Genomic DNA, 16,005 nt, shown 5'->3' with positions numbered 1-16,005 from the left:
AGGGGACCTGAACAGGTAGACCCACTATAAAGCAACTGTAAAATAAATATTTTTATATTTATCAAGGGTAAAATCCCAACATCAACAGCACAATTGCCTTCAGTCCTACCCTTACCTGCACATTTAAAATACAGTCAATTGACTTACTAGTAATAATTTTTTTGAAATTCAGGAACAAATTATTATTATAAAATATTATTTATTATTATTATTTTTTGTTTTGCAAGGACAAATCTTTCTTTTCTGCTCCCTCACAGACATATATGAAACAGTTCCTAGTGAGCAACTGTTCTTTCCTCTGTGACCCAAAATAAACTCATCTCTATGGTCTCATACAGAAACATCAGCAAATTTGTTTAATTAGTGTTTCAGGGTCAAGGGAAAAATGTAGAGGTAAATATATTTAAAGGTTTTGAAAGCTTCATGGCAGCACTCCAATACTGCTTTCCTTGCCTTTATTTGCTGGCTTTGGCAAAAAAAAAAAAAAAAAAAAAAGAAAAAAAAGCAGGCCATAAAGCTTAGAAAAGTGATCAGTCTCTGGGTCTGGGGCTCCTGTCACCTGCCATTTCCCTGATGTAGCACCATGATATACAACAGCAGAGCAGCACTCAAGTGATGTATTACAATAATATGTCAGTAATGCAATGGGGCTTTGATAGTCCTTAATAATCAGAGTACTTCCCTGGGGAGAGGGCCAAGGGAAAGGAAGACCCAGGCAAAGAAGGCAAAGTCAGCTAAGCAGAGCCTCAGCCTGGTCAAGTGTGTGAAAGTGAAACAAGACAGGGAGGAGCTGAGTCCAGGAGCAGTTCTGATGCATTTTCCTGAGGAGCACCAATTCCCTGATAGAGGGGTACTTGGCACAACCATGACAATTTCATAATGTAGTAAACAATGCTTACACTGCCCTTAATAAAGGGAATAAGAGGTCCATCCATCACAGAAAAACCAGCTGAATTCAGGCAAAGATTGAGCTACTGCTCATGTTTCTAGGCTATGAAGTTTAAGTGCCTGCACTTGACTCCACAGCTGCACTTAGCTGGGTTTCTGAACAGTTGAGCACTGGGTCTCAGTGGTAGCTTGTTAAGCCATGGCAATTTCATCCTTTGTGCTTGTCTGTCCATAACTTGTAGCTCAGGATCCCAAGAACACAAGTGTTTCACTATCATTGCTGTAAAGATGTGCAGACACAAATATTTCAAAAGCTGAGAGGTCTTCTGTGATGCTGAAAGCATCTCATACATGACACTCAGGGATGGCCAACCCAGTCCTTCACTGCCTGACTTTCTCAGCTTTCTGACATAAAGGAAAACCAGAAACAACTGCAGTTTATGGACCTCAGACCTGAAGGAAAGGAGGGAGCGTGGGGTGTGCATGCATGTGCATGGGTGGAGATGGCTGATACATATCCAGAGACATATTTCCATGCCCTTTTCTGTTTTTCAACAGTCTCTTGTGCCAAGGAGTGAAGAAACTTTTTTTCTTTTCTTTTTCCCACATTGGCATTTTACAGTCTCTTACAAGCTAAAATCAGACAGGTGAGAGCATGGGATTTATGGGGTTGTGCTTGTACAAGCAGAGTGTTCTCCCCTCCTATTCACCTCCAAGGCTCCAAAGAGAATCAGCCTGTAGAATGGAAAGGTAAGAAGATAATTATTTTTTGAGAGGAGCACTAAGAAGGAAGGAGAGGTAGCTGTTTTCTGTTTTATCTTAAAAGTCTTGCCTTAGAACATTTCTCTGTTGACACTCCATGTGCCTGCATGACCCTGAATAACAGAGTTGGAGGGATAGATATGGCAAGGGAAATTCAGACGAGAAAGAAGACTTTGCCAAAAGGAAATCTAAAAAGAACAAGGATTGAAAAAGCAGCCAGGGGTAACTCTGATGTACAAAAATACATTTATTTTCAACAATTTCAAAACCACTGCCTTTTTTTACAGTAGAAATATTCAAATGGAACAATAAAACCAAGAACAGTATATATATATGTATATATATGACTCATGCAGTTGTATTACTGTGTTCAATACAGGTATTGCAATTGTCTGTCTCATTTAATCCTTTGAAACCACGGTGGTGGTTTGGGTTTAATGCACTGTCCAACATCATCAGAAAGAATGTGAGGATTCTGGTTTGGTTCATTAGACCTGGAATAGGTGTGGGAGCTGACTGAAGGGGAAGGGAGGAGAACAGGACATCAGGACATCTTTGTACATCTGTGAAACCAAAGTTTAGTCCAAAAGAAAATGCACACTTCCTACACAGGCTCTCATTGATGGCAACTGTGTCTGAAACATTCTCTAGCCCTCTGCCACTCTGGTCTCACCTCTGATCCTTCCAGGTTTAGGGTTGGGGTTCTTGAGTACTGGTTAAACTAAACAAAGGTTCATTTTATATCAGACTGTCAGCCACACAGAACCAGAAGCTGCATCTAGTCTCCAGATCTCATGCATTAATCCTAAATTACAGCTAATCCATCATGGGGGAAAGGCTGGCAGTGATAGAGGGCACTCACCCAGTCTCTTGCTCTCTGCCTCTCTCTCTTTCATTTCCTCTTTTTATATAATTACATTGTGGGAGCAATTTATGTTCCATTGATGCCATTGCCTCTTTCCCTCATTACTCAGGTAAATAACAATCTACAGCTTCCACTGCATTTCCCTCAGGGGTAAAACCTGCAGGGGGAAAAACCCTAATGACAACCCCAAGTTGTTATTTTCCAGCAAGACAAATAAAAGTGGCCAATACTCCAGTCTGTGCTAACACTGCAGCTCAGCACTTTCAAAATGGTGAAGAGGGCTGGCTGCCCAGCCCAAACCTTGCAGAGGTCCCATGGACAGACAGGAGTGCAGTAATCACTCTTTTTGGATTCTAAAGGAGCAGATTTCAGTGATGAACCCAAGCTTTCTCCAGCTGCCATCAGCCATCACTGTGCCCTAAAGGAGCAGGAATGACCTGGTAAATGTGGTGCCATGCACACCCTGGGGACGTGCCTGGAGCCCACACCCTGTCCTGACAGGTGTGACAAACTGCACTGAGAGGCAGTGACACCCACCAAGTCCTATGGAAGAGGAAGTTTGAGCAAACGTAAGAATCAGTCAGGCTTTTCTGACATGGCAGTTTTGGCTTCATGGATTTTTCTTGATTGCTTTGTAGGATACTTTAGGATCATTTTGGATGGAAAATGACTTTCTAGACAGATGTTTCTCCAAAACTGTCATTCAGAAATTTCTCAGCCTTCACTGAGATTAAATTTCTTTTTGAGAAGTGAATTTTTTTCCATTTTTTCAACAGCTTACTCCCAGTTTTTCCTTCTTACTTTCTCCCATTTGAGACATTTAACAGCAATTTTAAAAGTGTAAAGGAATAAAATGTAAAAAAATTGTGAAAAGAAATTAGGAAAAAAATTGTGAAAACTGTAATCCTCTGCCTTTCTTCTTAAAACAGCATGAGATGGAGCCCGTGAAAAACCTATAAAATTCCAAACAACAATGAAAATCATCACTTTGCCTCATGGTTTATAAAGAAAAAAGTTAATACCGAAAATAATGAGTATTTTACATTCGGCCCTCTGCAGCAGCTCACCACAGCAGTACCTCAAATCCTAATGATCAGCAAAGACTGAGATCAGCCCACACTTCAGCTCAAAGCCCATGGGACCATTGTTTATGTACATCCCTCCCACCTCCACCTAAATGGGAAGCTATGGCCTTGTGCTAACAGTCTTATCATCAGACTGGGCCATTACTGCAAACTACTGTGGAGTTTCAGTAGAACAGAGACAGTAATGCAACAGTTTATGCACTTGTGATGGATGGAAACCAAGGTTAAATAGAATAACACAGCCATTGCTCTTCACCTTGTATTAGAACCCAGAGCAGGAAAGTGAGGGGGAAAACAGAAGATAAATATTTTTAAATCAACAGAAAAAAATCCACAAAACTGACTGAAAAAAACCTGAGAATATTTAGTTTTAGTACTTCTCAAGAAATAGTTTTTCCTTATTTTTCAGGTTTACAATTTTAATCTTGAAACACTTCCTGAGTTTTGCAAAATTGTGTTTAACCAGTTTTCTCTCCACCTGCAGAGCCACCAGGATTTTAACCTTTGAAAGACATTCCAGCCCACTAACAGAGTGAACACACGAGGCCGAGGCTGGTTTGTAGCCCACTGGCCTGTTGCAATGCAGGGAGATAGCAAGTAACACCCAAATTCCAGCCATCTCCTCATTTCAGCCCAGGTGTATTCAAGGCGATTGAAGTCCTGTACCCAGATCCTAGAAATTATAACAAACATTGTCATCTGCTGTTATTTCTGCCTCCTGTTATCACACAAAGACTAAACATCTTCCCAGACATGCCCCCCAATCTTCCTTTCCCTCCTGCTGGGTCCTACAAGCCAATACTCTGCAGAATAAGGTTCATTTTTGACATCATCAACTCAAGAAAAATGGATAAAAAGTAACTCACCACTAAATCAACCTCTTGCCCCAAAACTCCACCTCTTCATAGGGATATCCTCAGTTCAGTGTAGTAAAAAATTTCTAAAGAGCTTTTTCAATTCCTTTTCTTCATTAACCTCCCTATTCTGATCAGAAAACACCAACCCACCATGCAGAAATCTCCACTCTGAGCTGGGAGCTGCCATTCTGCAGCACTCACAAGAAACGACCTTTCACAGCTCATTAATGCAGGTGTGACCCTCCACTGCCCTCTCCAAAGAGCAGTCCCTAATCGCATGCATCATGTTCAGCCAAAATTTACTACTCTTACACATCCTAAATGGCACTTCACTTCATCAGCTGAGCTGCAAAAAGCATGACTTCCCCCTGGGAATAAAGCTGCTGCAACCCGCCCCACTGTTGAGCTGAGGTTGTGCTGGGTATGGCAAGGCCACTGATATTTACCTACACAGAGATGGTGATAATATTTCAGGATTCTTTTCCTCATTTTCACTAACAGATGCCACTAAGATCATTCTCAGAAGTGGGCAACAGTGACAAGGATGAAGAGATGATAAACATCATTAAAATATTTATGACAGGCTCATAGTCTGGCTGCTAATATCTTTTTCTGCTCCATCACAGGAAATGACACCATATATATATATACATATATGTAAAAAAAGGCTTGCAGTTATACATAGAGAAATAAACTACTCTCTTTATAGAGAGCAGTGTCAGATTGAAATATGACAGACAACTGGAACACACTTGGAACCAAAGTGTGACTCAAGTGCTCACCAGGGTCCCTGTTTGGCTGGCTGTACGTGGTGTGTGTGTGTGTGTGTGTGTGTGTGTGTGCACGTGGCGTGCACGTGTGTGTGTGTGTGGTTCAGGTTTTCTTTTAAACATATCTTCTTTTACTAAACATTAAATTATTTCCCAAGAAATAAAAAGCTATGTACATTGTAAATATCTACAGTAGGCCTTCGGCATCCTCGCTATTCACATGCACAGGGGCCAGGCTGCATTCATAAACTCAGGCTCGCTCCTCCTCTGCTTGTGGTGCTGTCCCCTCCAGCCAGTCTGTGGTCCAAGGAACACTGACGTGTGGGTTTGCTCTGATTTTGTCTTTTCCTTTCTCAGCAGTCAACAGTGCCAGAGGGTGACTGAAATTAAAAGCAATTAAAAGAGGCAAGATCCTGCAAAAAGCTGAGACATGCATGTCACTGGAAAGCGAGGGATGTTGGCATGTTGCAGAGCCTGGTCCAACAACCCAGTCTGAACCCTCTGGCAGGATGAAGCAGCTGATTCATGACTTATTCTGAAAAGGGCTGAAAAGGGACAATTGACTTACAACATGTTGCCTAAGGTACGACACCTATCTGTTGGATTTGAATATATAATTCCCTTTCTGTATGTAACAGGAAGCTGGCATTCAAATCTCATTGCACACTTGACTCATTCTTTGCTTTTTATTTCTAATCTGATGTGTATTCCCTAAATATGAAGAACCTCTGCTATTTATGAATGCAGCCCTGGTAAACACAAAAAGCCCACCCCATTCCCTCCCAAATGATAATAATGACATATAACTCTTTCTTTTTTCATAATAATAATAATAATTATAACAATAATAATTACAAATAAAAATTCAGAAATGCTGTAGACCAAGTGGATTCTCAGTATTAAACACTAGTGCAGTTGGGGATTTCCTTTGTGCTTTCACTGTTGGCAATTGTTGAGATGCTTCCTGTGGAGGAGAAAATGGAGAAGAGAATCAGTGCAGTGGCTTCAACAGCTTGGTCTGTATTGCTTCTCACTCTTTAGGATGTGGTAGTGTAAGTGTAGAGACAGAAAAGATGCACATTTTTTTATGTATTTGCAATAAGCAGGGAGCATGCAGAAAACTCAATTGCTACAGGTCAGCTGACCAGCAGTAAACTCATTAAGCTATTAGGGACATATTTCCTTGTAATCACAGCACACCAACAGTGTGAGCCTGGCTCAGCTGGTTCTTCTGAGAGTACAGGGAATTTGGCACTCTTCCACAAGAGAGGCAGGGTCATGAGCAGGAATAGGTGTGAGCCACAGCCATTACTCACTTTATACCTACCACTGGAATCAGGTTCCTACCCTGGGAATAGCTGAAAATCTATAAGAGAAACTCCATTATCCTGCTGCTGAGAGAGATTTACTCCCTATCCCAGCACCCCAGGGCTCTACTTGTACCCAGGGTCAGGCACTGCCTCTCCTAATACCCAAAAGACCAAAATCTTCACCCAGACTGTGAAACAGAACGCAGCTGAGGGTTGTCTCTCACCCATCACTCGTGTGTCCAGCTCTTTGTCCATCAGCTCCTCAGGGTCTGTGAACTCACTCAGGGTGATTTTGGGGGCATTTTCACTTTGGCTGACAGAGCCAATCATTTCCTGCTCCTTGTCATGCTGAACTTGGGCATAGATGTTAATCCATGGGATTTTCCTGCACAGGAAAAGAAAATGAGAGGTTGTGGTTTGTAACACAGGGATCCTCAGAATGTCACTTATTAATGAGACAAACTAAACTGAGACCAATCCCAGAAATGCAGCACTGGCAGTGATGCAAAGTATGAGCTCTCAGAATGGTGAAAGTACCACCCGGAGGTTCACCTCTGAAAGTGCCCTTAGCATCCACTAATTCCAATAACAGCCAAAGGTACTCCAAATCTCAGGCCATTGTTTTCACATCATGGGCAAAAAAGCCTCCCTCAGCTGCAAACTTCAGTGTTCTGCCCTTTTAAATCGTGCACACAGTGGACACTGCACTCAGCTCAGACAGCAGCAATTAACTAAGTACAATCAGCTGCAATTGTCAACTCTCTCAGTATTTATTATATGATCAGGGTTGCATTGGAAACCAAAAGTAAAAATCAATTTGGCACTAGTATCAACTGAGCAAAAAAACTGCTGGGCTTGTTGCTGCTGACAGGCCCACACTGACTCAGTCACATCTGAAAGAGTTATAAAGAATTGCTCCTGCCTCAGAGTCAGGAAGGATTTGGACCTCATAACACCCATCCAAAGCCTATTTGTTGCCATTCCATTGCAAAAACCAGTTTGTCATGCTATGGATCATGCAAGTTTGCAGGGACTTATTTTTCCTTGCTGCTCAGGAAGCCAAGGAAGTGAAGGGATTATTTCTTCCTCCTTCTCCCAGGCAAAGTTACCTTGGCCTGCTAGAATTATATCCTTGAGAGTCAGTCAGGTAGACAGATTATACAGGCTTAGACAGACAGGAAGTAATCCCTGGAGGAATGCAAGTTTAAATGAGAGAGCTGAAAAGGAATGTGTTAAGCATCGTGGGGTTTGCAGGATTATCTGCATTGCCTGTTGGAAGTTGTCTGTTTTTCCTAATGCTCTTAGAAAGTCTTCGTGCCATGCAGTTCACAGTGCTCCAAAAAGGAAAATTTGGAGAATATTTTGAGTTCCTTAAAGCACACAGGAGTGGGAGAGAAAGAAAACTTGTTCAAAAGAAGTAACATAAAATGCCATATCTTTATGCTGATCTATGTGCTGTTGGATATGTCAGAGACTAAAAACAGTGGAAATTGCCTCAGCTCTCATGAATTCAATAGATCTATGCTGATTTTACTCCAGTGAAGCTCTGGCCTCAACCAACTTGTGCTATTGGCTTGATTTAGCATTCTGTTCTTAACCAGCATCAAGCCAGGACATATTTGGGATGTTTAGCAGCAGATGACAAAATTCATGATCTTCTCCCTTTCTCCTACCTTCTAATGTTTAAATATGCCGTATATGCCATGAGAAGATTTGGGAACTCCACAGGAAATGAGTGAGAACTAATGCATTCCCATAGAATCTAGGTGCCCAGAACTTGTCTGAAGGTGTATAGAGACAGGAGAACATGCCTGGAGATAGTGGAAGACTTCGTTCTACTTCCAAACTGTGCAATAGCAGAGCAGTGATCATCTCTGAGTCTCTGAACTTTGCGTGGAAAGGTGGGAAAAGCTCTTTAGAATTGTGAGGCTGAGAGCCAGGATACTTCAGAGAGTTAGGGAAAAAAGAAACTGAGATCCCTGTACATATGTGAATGCATACCCAAATCCTAATCCTGCTGTGCCTCCCAGCACAACACAGGTGGCCACAAGCACATCACTCTGAGCACACACAAGCCCACAGTCCTGCCCTGCTGTCCCAGGACACACACCTGGACTGCCCCACAGCCCCACCACTGCTCAGCACTCATACACACACAGTATTGACTGATATATGCTCAATCTTCCAGAAAAGAAACATTTTTACAGATTATTTCCATACTTTTCCCTTCTTCCTTCCTTTTCCACTGGGACCTCCTCAATAAGCATCTCTCTGGCAGCAGTGTTTAACATGCCTGCTGAGTCTATAAATTGATGGACTCGTAATAAGAAGTCTGTGTGCAAACCAGCAAAGCACCAAATCTATGAATTTGTAGAATTAAAAAATCATGTCAGCCTATGCTCTCCCATAACCTTTCCCTGTAAGCAGAAATTCTGTATTCAGGCTAGGACCACCATTAATCAAAGTACATGTGGCTAATGGACTTCTGCATCACTCAGAGCCACAGGAAAGCTTTGGGTTTGCTCCCCTTTTTTCCATTAAGAATCATTGCATGCTCTCATTTCTGCTCCAGTGAGCCAGGAGTTTCAGACAGAGCTGAAAAGTTACTTTCTGTTCTGAAAAATTAAGTTGAGAACACTCTGTGTATATGACTTATCCTAAACTTTGTCAATTTGATCTGTGTTTTTCCCCTTTGCGACAGAGAGATAAGAGGAGACAGCCAGTTAATAAGCTTTTGGACTAAGCAAAATTGATGCTTTGACCACCTTCCTCTTTACTCCCAATTTGTCATATAATCAACTTTCAGACAGATTTTAACAAGGTATGGTCTCCATAGCCCTAGAGCATAATAGAAGGCTGATGGCTGCTGTACTCAAAGCTCAGGGTGCTTAAGTAGTACAAGAGTCAGTTTTATGAGCTGTAGTAGCAGAAAATGACCCAGAGAGTGCCAGAGCAAAGTGCATTAACAAGCTCTCACTGTTTTCTGGCAGCTGGAATATAAAGACTCTTCTTTAACTACTAGTGGTAACCACAGCAATGGTAACTGCTGACCACAGGGCCAAGGACATCAGGCCAAACCTAGGAAACCATCTCACCAAGACACAAGGAAAAGCATGTCTTACACAGGGCTGTACCTACAGCTTGTCACATCTCCCAGGAAGATTTTGCCTTCCTCATCTTACATCTGTGTATGAGAGTAATCATCAGCTGCTTCCCCAGCACACTATTAAATTGGTGCCTTAAACAAATCCCATTCTCCTGGGAAGCTGTAGTCACCTCACAGAAGCAGAGAGGGGATTTCAGGCTGCAAAATGAGGTCGTGCTGAAGGCCTTGAAATCTGCCTCTGAGCAGAGTCACACAAATGCTTTCTCTGGCAATTGTCCTGGGCCACTGAAATCAGTGGGAGCTTGATAACAGTTAGCATGTGCACAGGATCAAGCACTACAAGGAGTGCCACTCACTGATTAGGACAATGGTTAATGCAAGATGTTAGCAAGGAGGGAAACTTTAAACCTGGAGCTTAGGATAGATGCCTGTTTTATCATATAATTTAATTTTGAATATTGTTTGCATCCCACTAACATCCTTAGAGAATACTAGCCTTATGCTGGGAGCAGAAAAGCTGGAGAAAGCAACATTTAGCTGGAATCTGGACAGGAAAAGCTCTAGTTTTTCATTTAGAGAAACTACTATGTCCAGAAAGTTTTATTTATTTAATTTTAAGCCAGACTTGGCTTATGTTTCTAACACAATATTTTGCCACTGGTCAGGGTCTAGGCACACAGACCATTTTATACTGTAAGCATTGTACTGAATGCAAAGTTCCTCCTAAGGAGCTCCATCTGCCTAAAATATATCTTCATAAAGCAGGCCTTCAGCAAATAGGCCATTCTTATCACATATTTTGGTTCACAGCTTGCAGCAGCCAAGTGCCACCGGCCAGACCTGGTCCTGCCTGCTGTCTGGAAGCAAAAGGTTTATATTAACATCTGTCAAGGTAAATCTCAGCACATATTCCCAAAGGCATTTTGGTGCTTTACACAAATTTTTCTGGCTTTGAGTCTCCCACTTTTAACACAAACACACCTGCTCCTCTGCAAGATTAACCTATTCACTTTAAAAGACACAAATGAGATGCTTCTGCACTAAGGCAGCTGGGCAGGTGGGTATAGACTGCATGAAGTCATCCATCATGTGGTTTTTGACTAAGCTTGCTTTGTGTATCTCAGTGAGCACAAAGGTTCCCATTTCTGGTTTGTGGTTTAAATACATCTGCTGAAGCAGAAGATGATTTCTGAGCTCTTGGTGAAGTTTTGGAGCACCAGCTTTGTGATGAAACAGCAGTAGATGGTTTCCTCTCTAAGTATCAGGAACAGGGAGCTACATTCATCAAAGCCTGATGCCCAGCACAGTTCACCCTTCATTTGCAATTCAGGCACAGCTCTGCACAAGTTTCCTGTAAACCACCCAGAGTCTCTTCCTCCCACCCCAAAGTTTTCCAACTTACCTCTTGAATTTGTAGATTAAAAAAACAGCCAAGCCCACAAACACCACTGACAACAACATCAGCATCGCTGAACTGCTGTGACCTGAGCTGGAATCCACAAGTGGTGCTGCAGGAGGAAAGGCAAAGCATCACACTTGAGGAATATTACAAGGAAACACATTAAGTACCAAGAGTTGAGCTCAACTCTGTCACATCTGCTTTATCACTACTGCATGGTGCCTGCTGGTTTTGGCAAGACCAATCAGTAGGAAACAAATTGGTTCTCTCATCCTTCAGAAGTCAAGGCCCTTTTTCAAGAAAGTGCAGTCTAACATCCTTGAGTGAAAAGGCACAGCAAGCCACGCTCAGCTGAATGCCCAATCACTCCTGTATTAAAACTCTGGGCTATTACTTTTCAGGTTTTTCCAGGTACTAGAGTGGAAATGAATTTTATGAAGCATGGCTTAATACATATCTGTTCCCCTTCAGAGAAGATACCTTAGAGCATCAATGAACAGCACAACTCCCATCTTCCAAGGATATTCATCTATCTCACATACGACAGGGATCTACCCTTGTGACAAGCCTCAAGGTCCATCCTTGTACAGGACCTTAGAGACTTTTAAATTGAGTCAGTTTCATAATGTGGAGGAGCCCAAAGCCATAATCCTGAATCCAATCACACAATACATTATAATATTTTGGAGAATTTGATCCTTGACATTTTGGCTGGCTAAATACAATATATTCCTATACCTTGTTTATGCAGCTATTCCAAGAGCTCATCAGAGCACATCTTAATGGCCTGAGCACTGTGCTGAGATCAAGTGTCTGATGAGAAGTCTCTAATGATGCACAAATGATTATAAGTAGCAGCTGAGTGTTTCTCATTTTGCATAAATATTTGGCTTTGGTGGTTTACTATTCTCTATTCTTTTTCCATCACCCTGAAGATAGGGGCAAAGTCATGCAAATAGAGCCAGTTCTGATTTCACTGTCAAATTTCCACACCTAACAGTCTGATCCTGCCAGTATTCTGCTGCTAATACTTCTGACTCTTTTGTGGGAAAGACTGTCACTTCATCCAAGTCAAAATACTATGGAAATGGTCATGAAACAAATGCAGCACCTGCACTGGAGAGGGGGAAAGAATAGCTGCAAAAGATTATTTAAATGCAGTGCCTTGCTAGAACCAAGCCAGATTTTTGAGAATTCCAGCCACCTGGAGACCTCAGACATTGTATCACGTGCCCAGTTTTGCAAATTAATCCATTTCAGGCTACTCCTATTAGGATCAGACCCACATTCCGAAGGAGCAGTTAGAGAGTGAAGGTAAAAAGGCATTACCTACCTGTAGGAAAGGTCATGAGCCTTGATTTAGCCCAGCTCTTGGCTGTCTGAGAAGAAGCTGAAGTGTGTTATTGTGGGGTATGAATCCCAATCTTTCAGAGAGGCTATCAGCAAGGGCACTTGCCCAAGATCCCACATTTCAGACAATTGCAAGGATAGTCATAAAAAGTAAGGGCAAAAATAAATCCATCCTCTTCTTTGTAACCATCACTATTTCATCAATAGCTGAGACCTTCACACTAGGCTGGTTTGAAGTAAAGGCCTTGACAAAGCTTAAGTGGACTCTTTGTTACTTTGTGCAAAAATGGAGATAGGTAGTGTTGAAATTTAAGTTCTAATTTTTGGAAGTCAGTAATCAGGCACATTTTCCCTGTAAGAGACCTCAGTCTTTTCCTGAATGCTTTGCCTCTTTAAAGCCTCCTAGCTAGTCATAACAGTAAAAAGCACTTTGCTATAAGGATTTGATCTAACATCCATGAAACTCAGTAATATCCCACTGAATTCCACAGGTGCTCAATAGGGACTTAATAGAACACCATTCACCTGGTTTTCTAAAACACTTGAAAAACACCAATGTACTTGTTAATTAAGCCACAGGGAACTCTTACAAGGTACTTTTTATACTTGTACAAACTGGAGCATGAAGATGCCCCTGATGGGTTGGTTTTAACACTTCCTGCTTCTACCAAAATGTCTCAATTGGCACATAGCCCAGTGCCCCTTGCCAAACTGTGAGTGCTCTGATGTAGACTGATTCTCCTGGAGTTGTCTGAAGCCTCAGGAGAGCCACAGCTGTGCCTTTGACTCCACACTCACCTAATGTTAGCTGAGTGACATACACAACCACTTCAACGCCAGGCTTCAGTTCAAACTGGACCAGATTCTGGTTGAGAGCATTAAAAAGGATTTCTACCACCTGATGAAATAAGAAGAGATACAACAGTTAAAGTATAGAAGATTGCAAAGTCTGGAGAACATTCAGGAATACACAAAGCCCATGAATAGTGGCTGACATCTCTTACTGGCTTCAGCAGGGCCCAAGGAAGTGAAGAGAAATGCACTTTGTGTGCTTTGGGTGGAACTGGGTGTCACTGCATGTAAGCTTCCCTTACAGAACTTCTGAGACTCTCATTGCATGTTATTATATCTCTCCTGGGAAGCAAACCTAGAAGGTTTGCGATTTTGTGTTTCTTTTCTGGGGGCTATGAGAAGAGGGAAAATAACTAAGGACCTTTTCACCTTCTCTAATATCCTTTGAGTTCAATCAAATGCATTTGGAAATCACTGATATACTGGCCTTTCATTGGTGGATAATGAAACTAAATTAGGCAGTCCAGACCTCCATTTCTTTCTTCCCAATGATTCTGTCATGTAGCTTCTATTTAAATAGGCTGTTGGGGATGAGACAATCCAGTTAAGGTCAATGGAAAATTTTCCAGATTTGTCCTTCACTTAGAAAAGGGGCCTTGGACTGGATATGCTGGAATTACTGCACTGGGAGATCAGCAACCCAGCTCTGGAGTGTTATTTGGTTGCCCCACAGCACATACTCAGCACATCACCCCAGAGCCTCAGTTTGTTAATGCCTGATCTCCATAGAGTGGTTCTGATGGACAGGGCACAGCTAATGAGTAGTTCTAATGACCGACTCTCCAGGCAGAGCTCCTCAAGCAGAAGGCAGCAAGTGCCAAAGTACAACTGAGTAGACTGTCAACTAAAATTAGAGCACTAGAGCTTTAGGCCTCATAGTCAATTAGTCAGAAAGCTAATTGAGATGTCAGCATAACACTGATACATGAAATACTGACACAACAGCTTGTTCAGAAGTTTTAATACTGGTAGACCCTACTGGACAGGACAGAAATTACTCCAAGAACATCCCTCCAAAAAGCCTTTCAAACCTTCCCACCTCAATGCATCTTTTCTGCACGCTGACCACCGTAAATTTAAGAGACCAGCTTTGATAACTTCCTAGGATAAAGGAACTACTCTGCAGGAACTGACTTTTCTCAGTGGGTGACGAGAACTTCCACTGAATTCACCAGTCCTCTGAATAATTTAATGTTTGATCCAAACTTACAAGAGTTACTTGGCAATGGGCTCACACATAGTTTGCACACTGTAAAAATACTGCATACAAGAACATTAGCTAGAGCCAAGCAGCCTTTCCAGCAGTACTTCACTCCTTTGCCTTTATAGAGCTGATTTAATCACTTGGTAATTCTAACATGAGAGCTCCAGCAGCCTAGTGCTGTTGTTCTTTCCTTGCCTGCATATCACTGTTGCAATACATCACTGTAATTACCTATTTATCTAAATGGATGGATATTGTAACTTCCAAATATAGTTTGCACAGGCCGTTCAGTGCTGCAGAATAAAAAAAAAAAGAGGTCTTGTTGTGGTGATCTATGAGCTGAAGTGTCTGATTTATTTTTAGTAAACCTCAGTATATTATCTTGCTGCTTTGGCCTCCCTTTATTAGCATTCCTCCAGGGAGTAGAGGGAGTACATATTCAAGGTTCCTTTGGTCGTAACTACTGTAAAAAGGACACTCCACTGATTTAGGAAGAATCTCTGCTAGTGGTAGACTGTGACATATCTCAGTGAGGTATTGGAAAATCCTGGTTTTCCTCTGAAAATCATTTTCTTTAATGCCATAAACTATGCTGCCACAGTCCCAGATGCATCCATTTCCACCACACTTATTGTTAAGTACTTCCAGTGCTGTGCAGCTTCAGGGGCCCATCTGCAAACAATATGACAGGAATAAATGTGCCATGAATCCTTCTCTCCTTACTTGCTCCAGATCAGCCTCACTGCTTTTCCTCCTCTCTGTTGTGTTTTTGTGGGGCAGTATGAAGAGTTCAGCAGAAGTAGGCAGCCCAGGGAACAGAGCTACCAGGATCTGTTCATCAGGAATACCAGTCACCTAGAAGAAAAGTAAAAAGAGGTCTCTAGCTGCTATTTTGTTACGTATGTTTCCATTGACTTTGAGAAATGGTGTTCCCATCAAATTGTTATTTTCCAGTTCCACTGTGGCTGTTGTGGTCCTAATGAGCTGTTCTGCCTATTTGGTGGGTCAGAAACTGAGCTTCTGCCAGAGATGCACTCTACTTCCTTTCTAGAAGTGAATGTAAGCTTGACAACACCCCTGGGCCCAAAGATCTCAACCCAAAGTCCAAACCTAGCATGTCTCCAGATCTGAATGTTCCACGTAGTCCTCCTTGCTACAAAAGAATAACTGACCCAAAGTCAGATCCAGAGAGTCTGTCTCAGAGCAACCACTGGTAAATGTGCAGCTAACAGGGACAATATCAAGAAAAGTGCCTGCAATCACCTTCTACTATCAGGTTACAGGGATCCACGTTGGCCATACATGAACAGCAGTGTCCCCAGAGGGAGAATTCACTCCTGGGGGTGACCAGGAGGGCTGTGCTGGGAGCTGCTCACTTTGCTGAGCTGCCTTCAGCAAGACCTGCCCACTGAGGCTGCTTCCCTCTCTTCCCAAACCCAAGCCATGCATCCTCAGCAGGGCAGGAAGCCTCCCTCCCTCAGAAATGCTCTGCTACATGAGGTTCATTCGCTCCATTTGCCCTCTGGTCCTATCCCACTTCAAACCCCATGGCCTCAC

At 42.3% G+C, this 16,005-nt stretch overlaps 1 protein-coding gene across 1 annotated transcript in view; it reads right to left on the bottom strand.

Moving 5' to 3' along the window:
- Positions 1–1,877: 1,877 nt before the first annotated feature.
- Positions 1,878–16,005, bottom strand: part of SORCS3 (sortilin related VPS10 domain containing receptor 3) — a 268,925-nt gene continuing 254,797 nt past the window's right edge. Inside the window, exons 23-27 of the mRNA XM_036385525.2 lie at positions 15,172–15,303; positions 13,191–13,290; positions 11,046–11,151; positions 6,762–6,922; positions 1,878–6,191 (exon numbers count right to left, since the gene is read on the bottom strand). Of these exons, the coding sequence (XP_036241418.1) occupies positions 6,127–6,191; positions 6,762–6,922; positions 11,046–11,151; positions 13,191–13,290; positions 15,172–15,303 (564 nt within the window). The 3' untranslated portion in view covers positions 1,878–6,126. The remainder of the gene's footprint in view (positions 6,192–6,761; positions 6,923–11,045; positions 11,152–13,190; positions 13,291–15,171; positions 15,304–16,005) is intronic.

The sequence above is a fragment of the Molothrus ater genome, chromosome 8 (genome assembly GCF_012460135.2).
Source record: "Molothrus ater isolate BHLD 08-10-18 breed brown headed cowbird chromosome 8, BPBGC_Mater_1.1, whole genome shotgun sequence".
Lineage (NCBI taxonomy): Eukaryota > Metazoa > Chordata > Aves > Passeriformes > Icteridae > Molothrus > Molothrus ater.
This window is presented reverse-complemented; position numbering and strand designations above follow the sequence as displayed.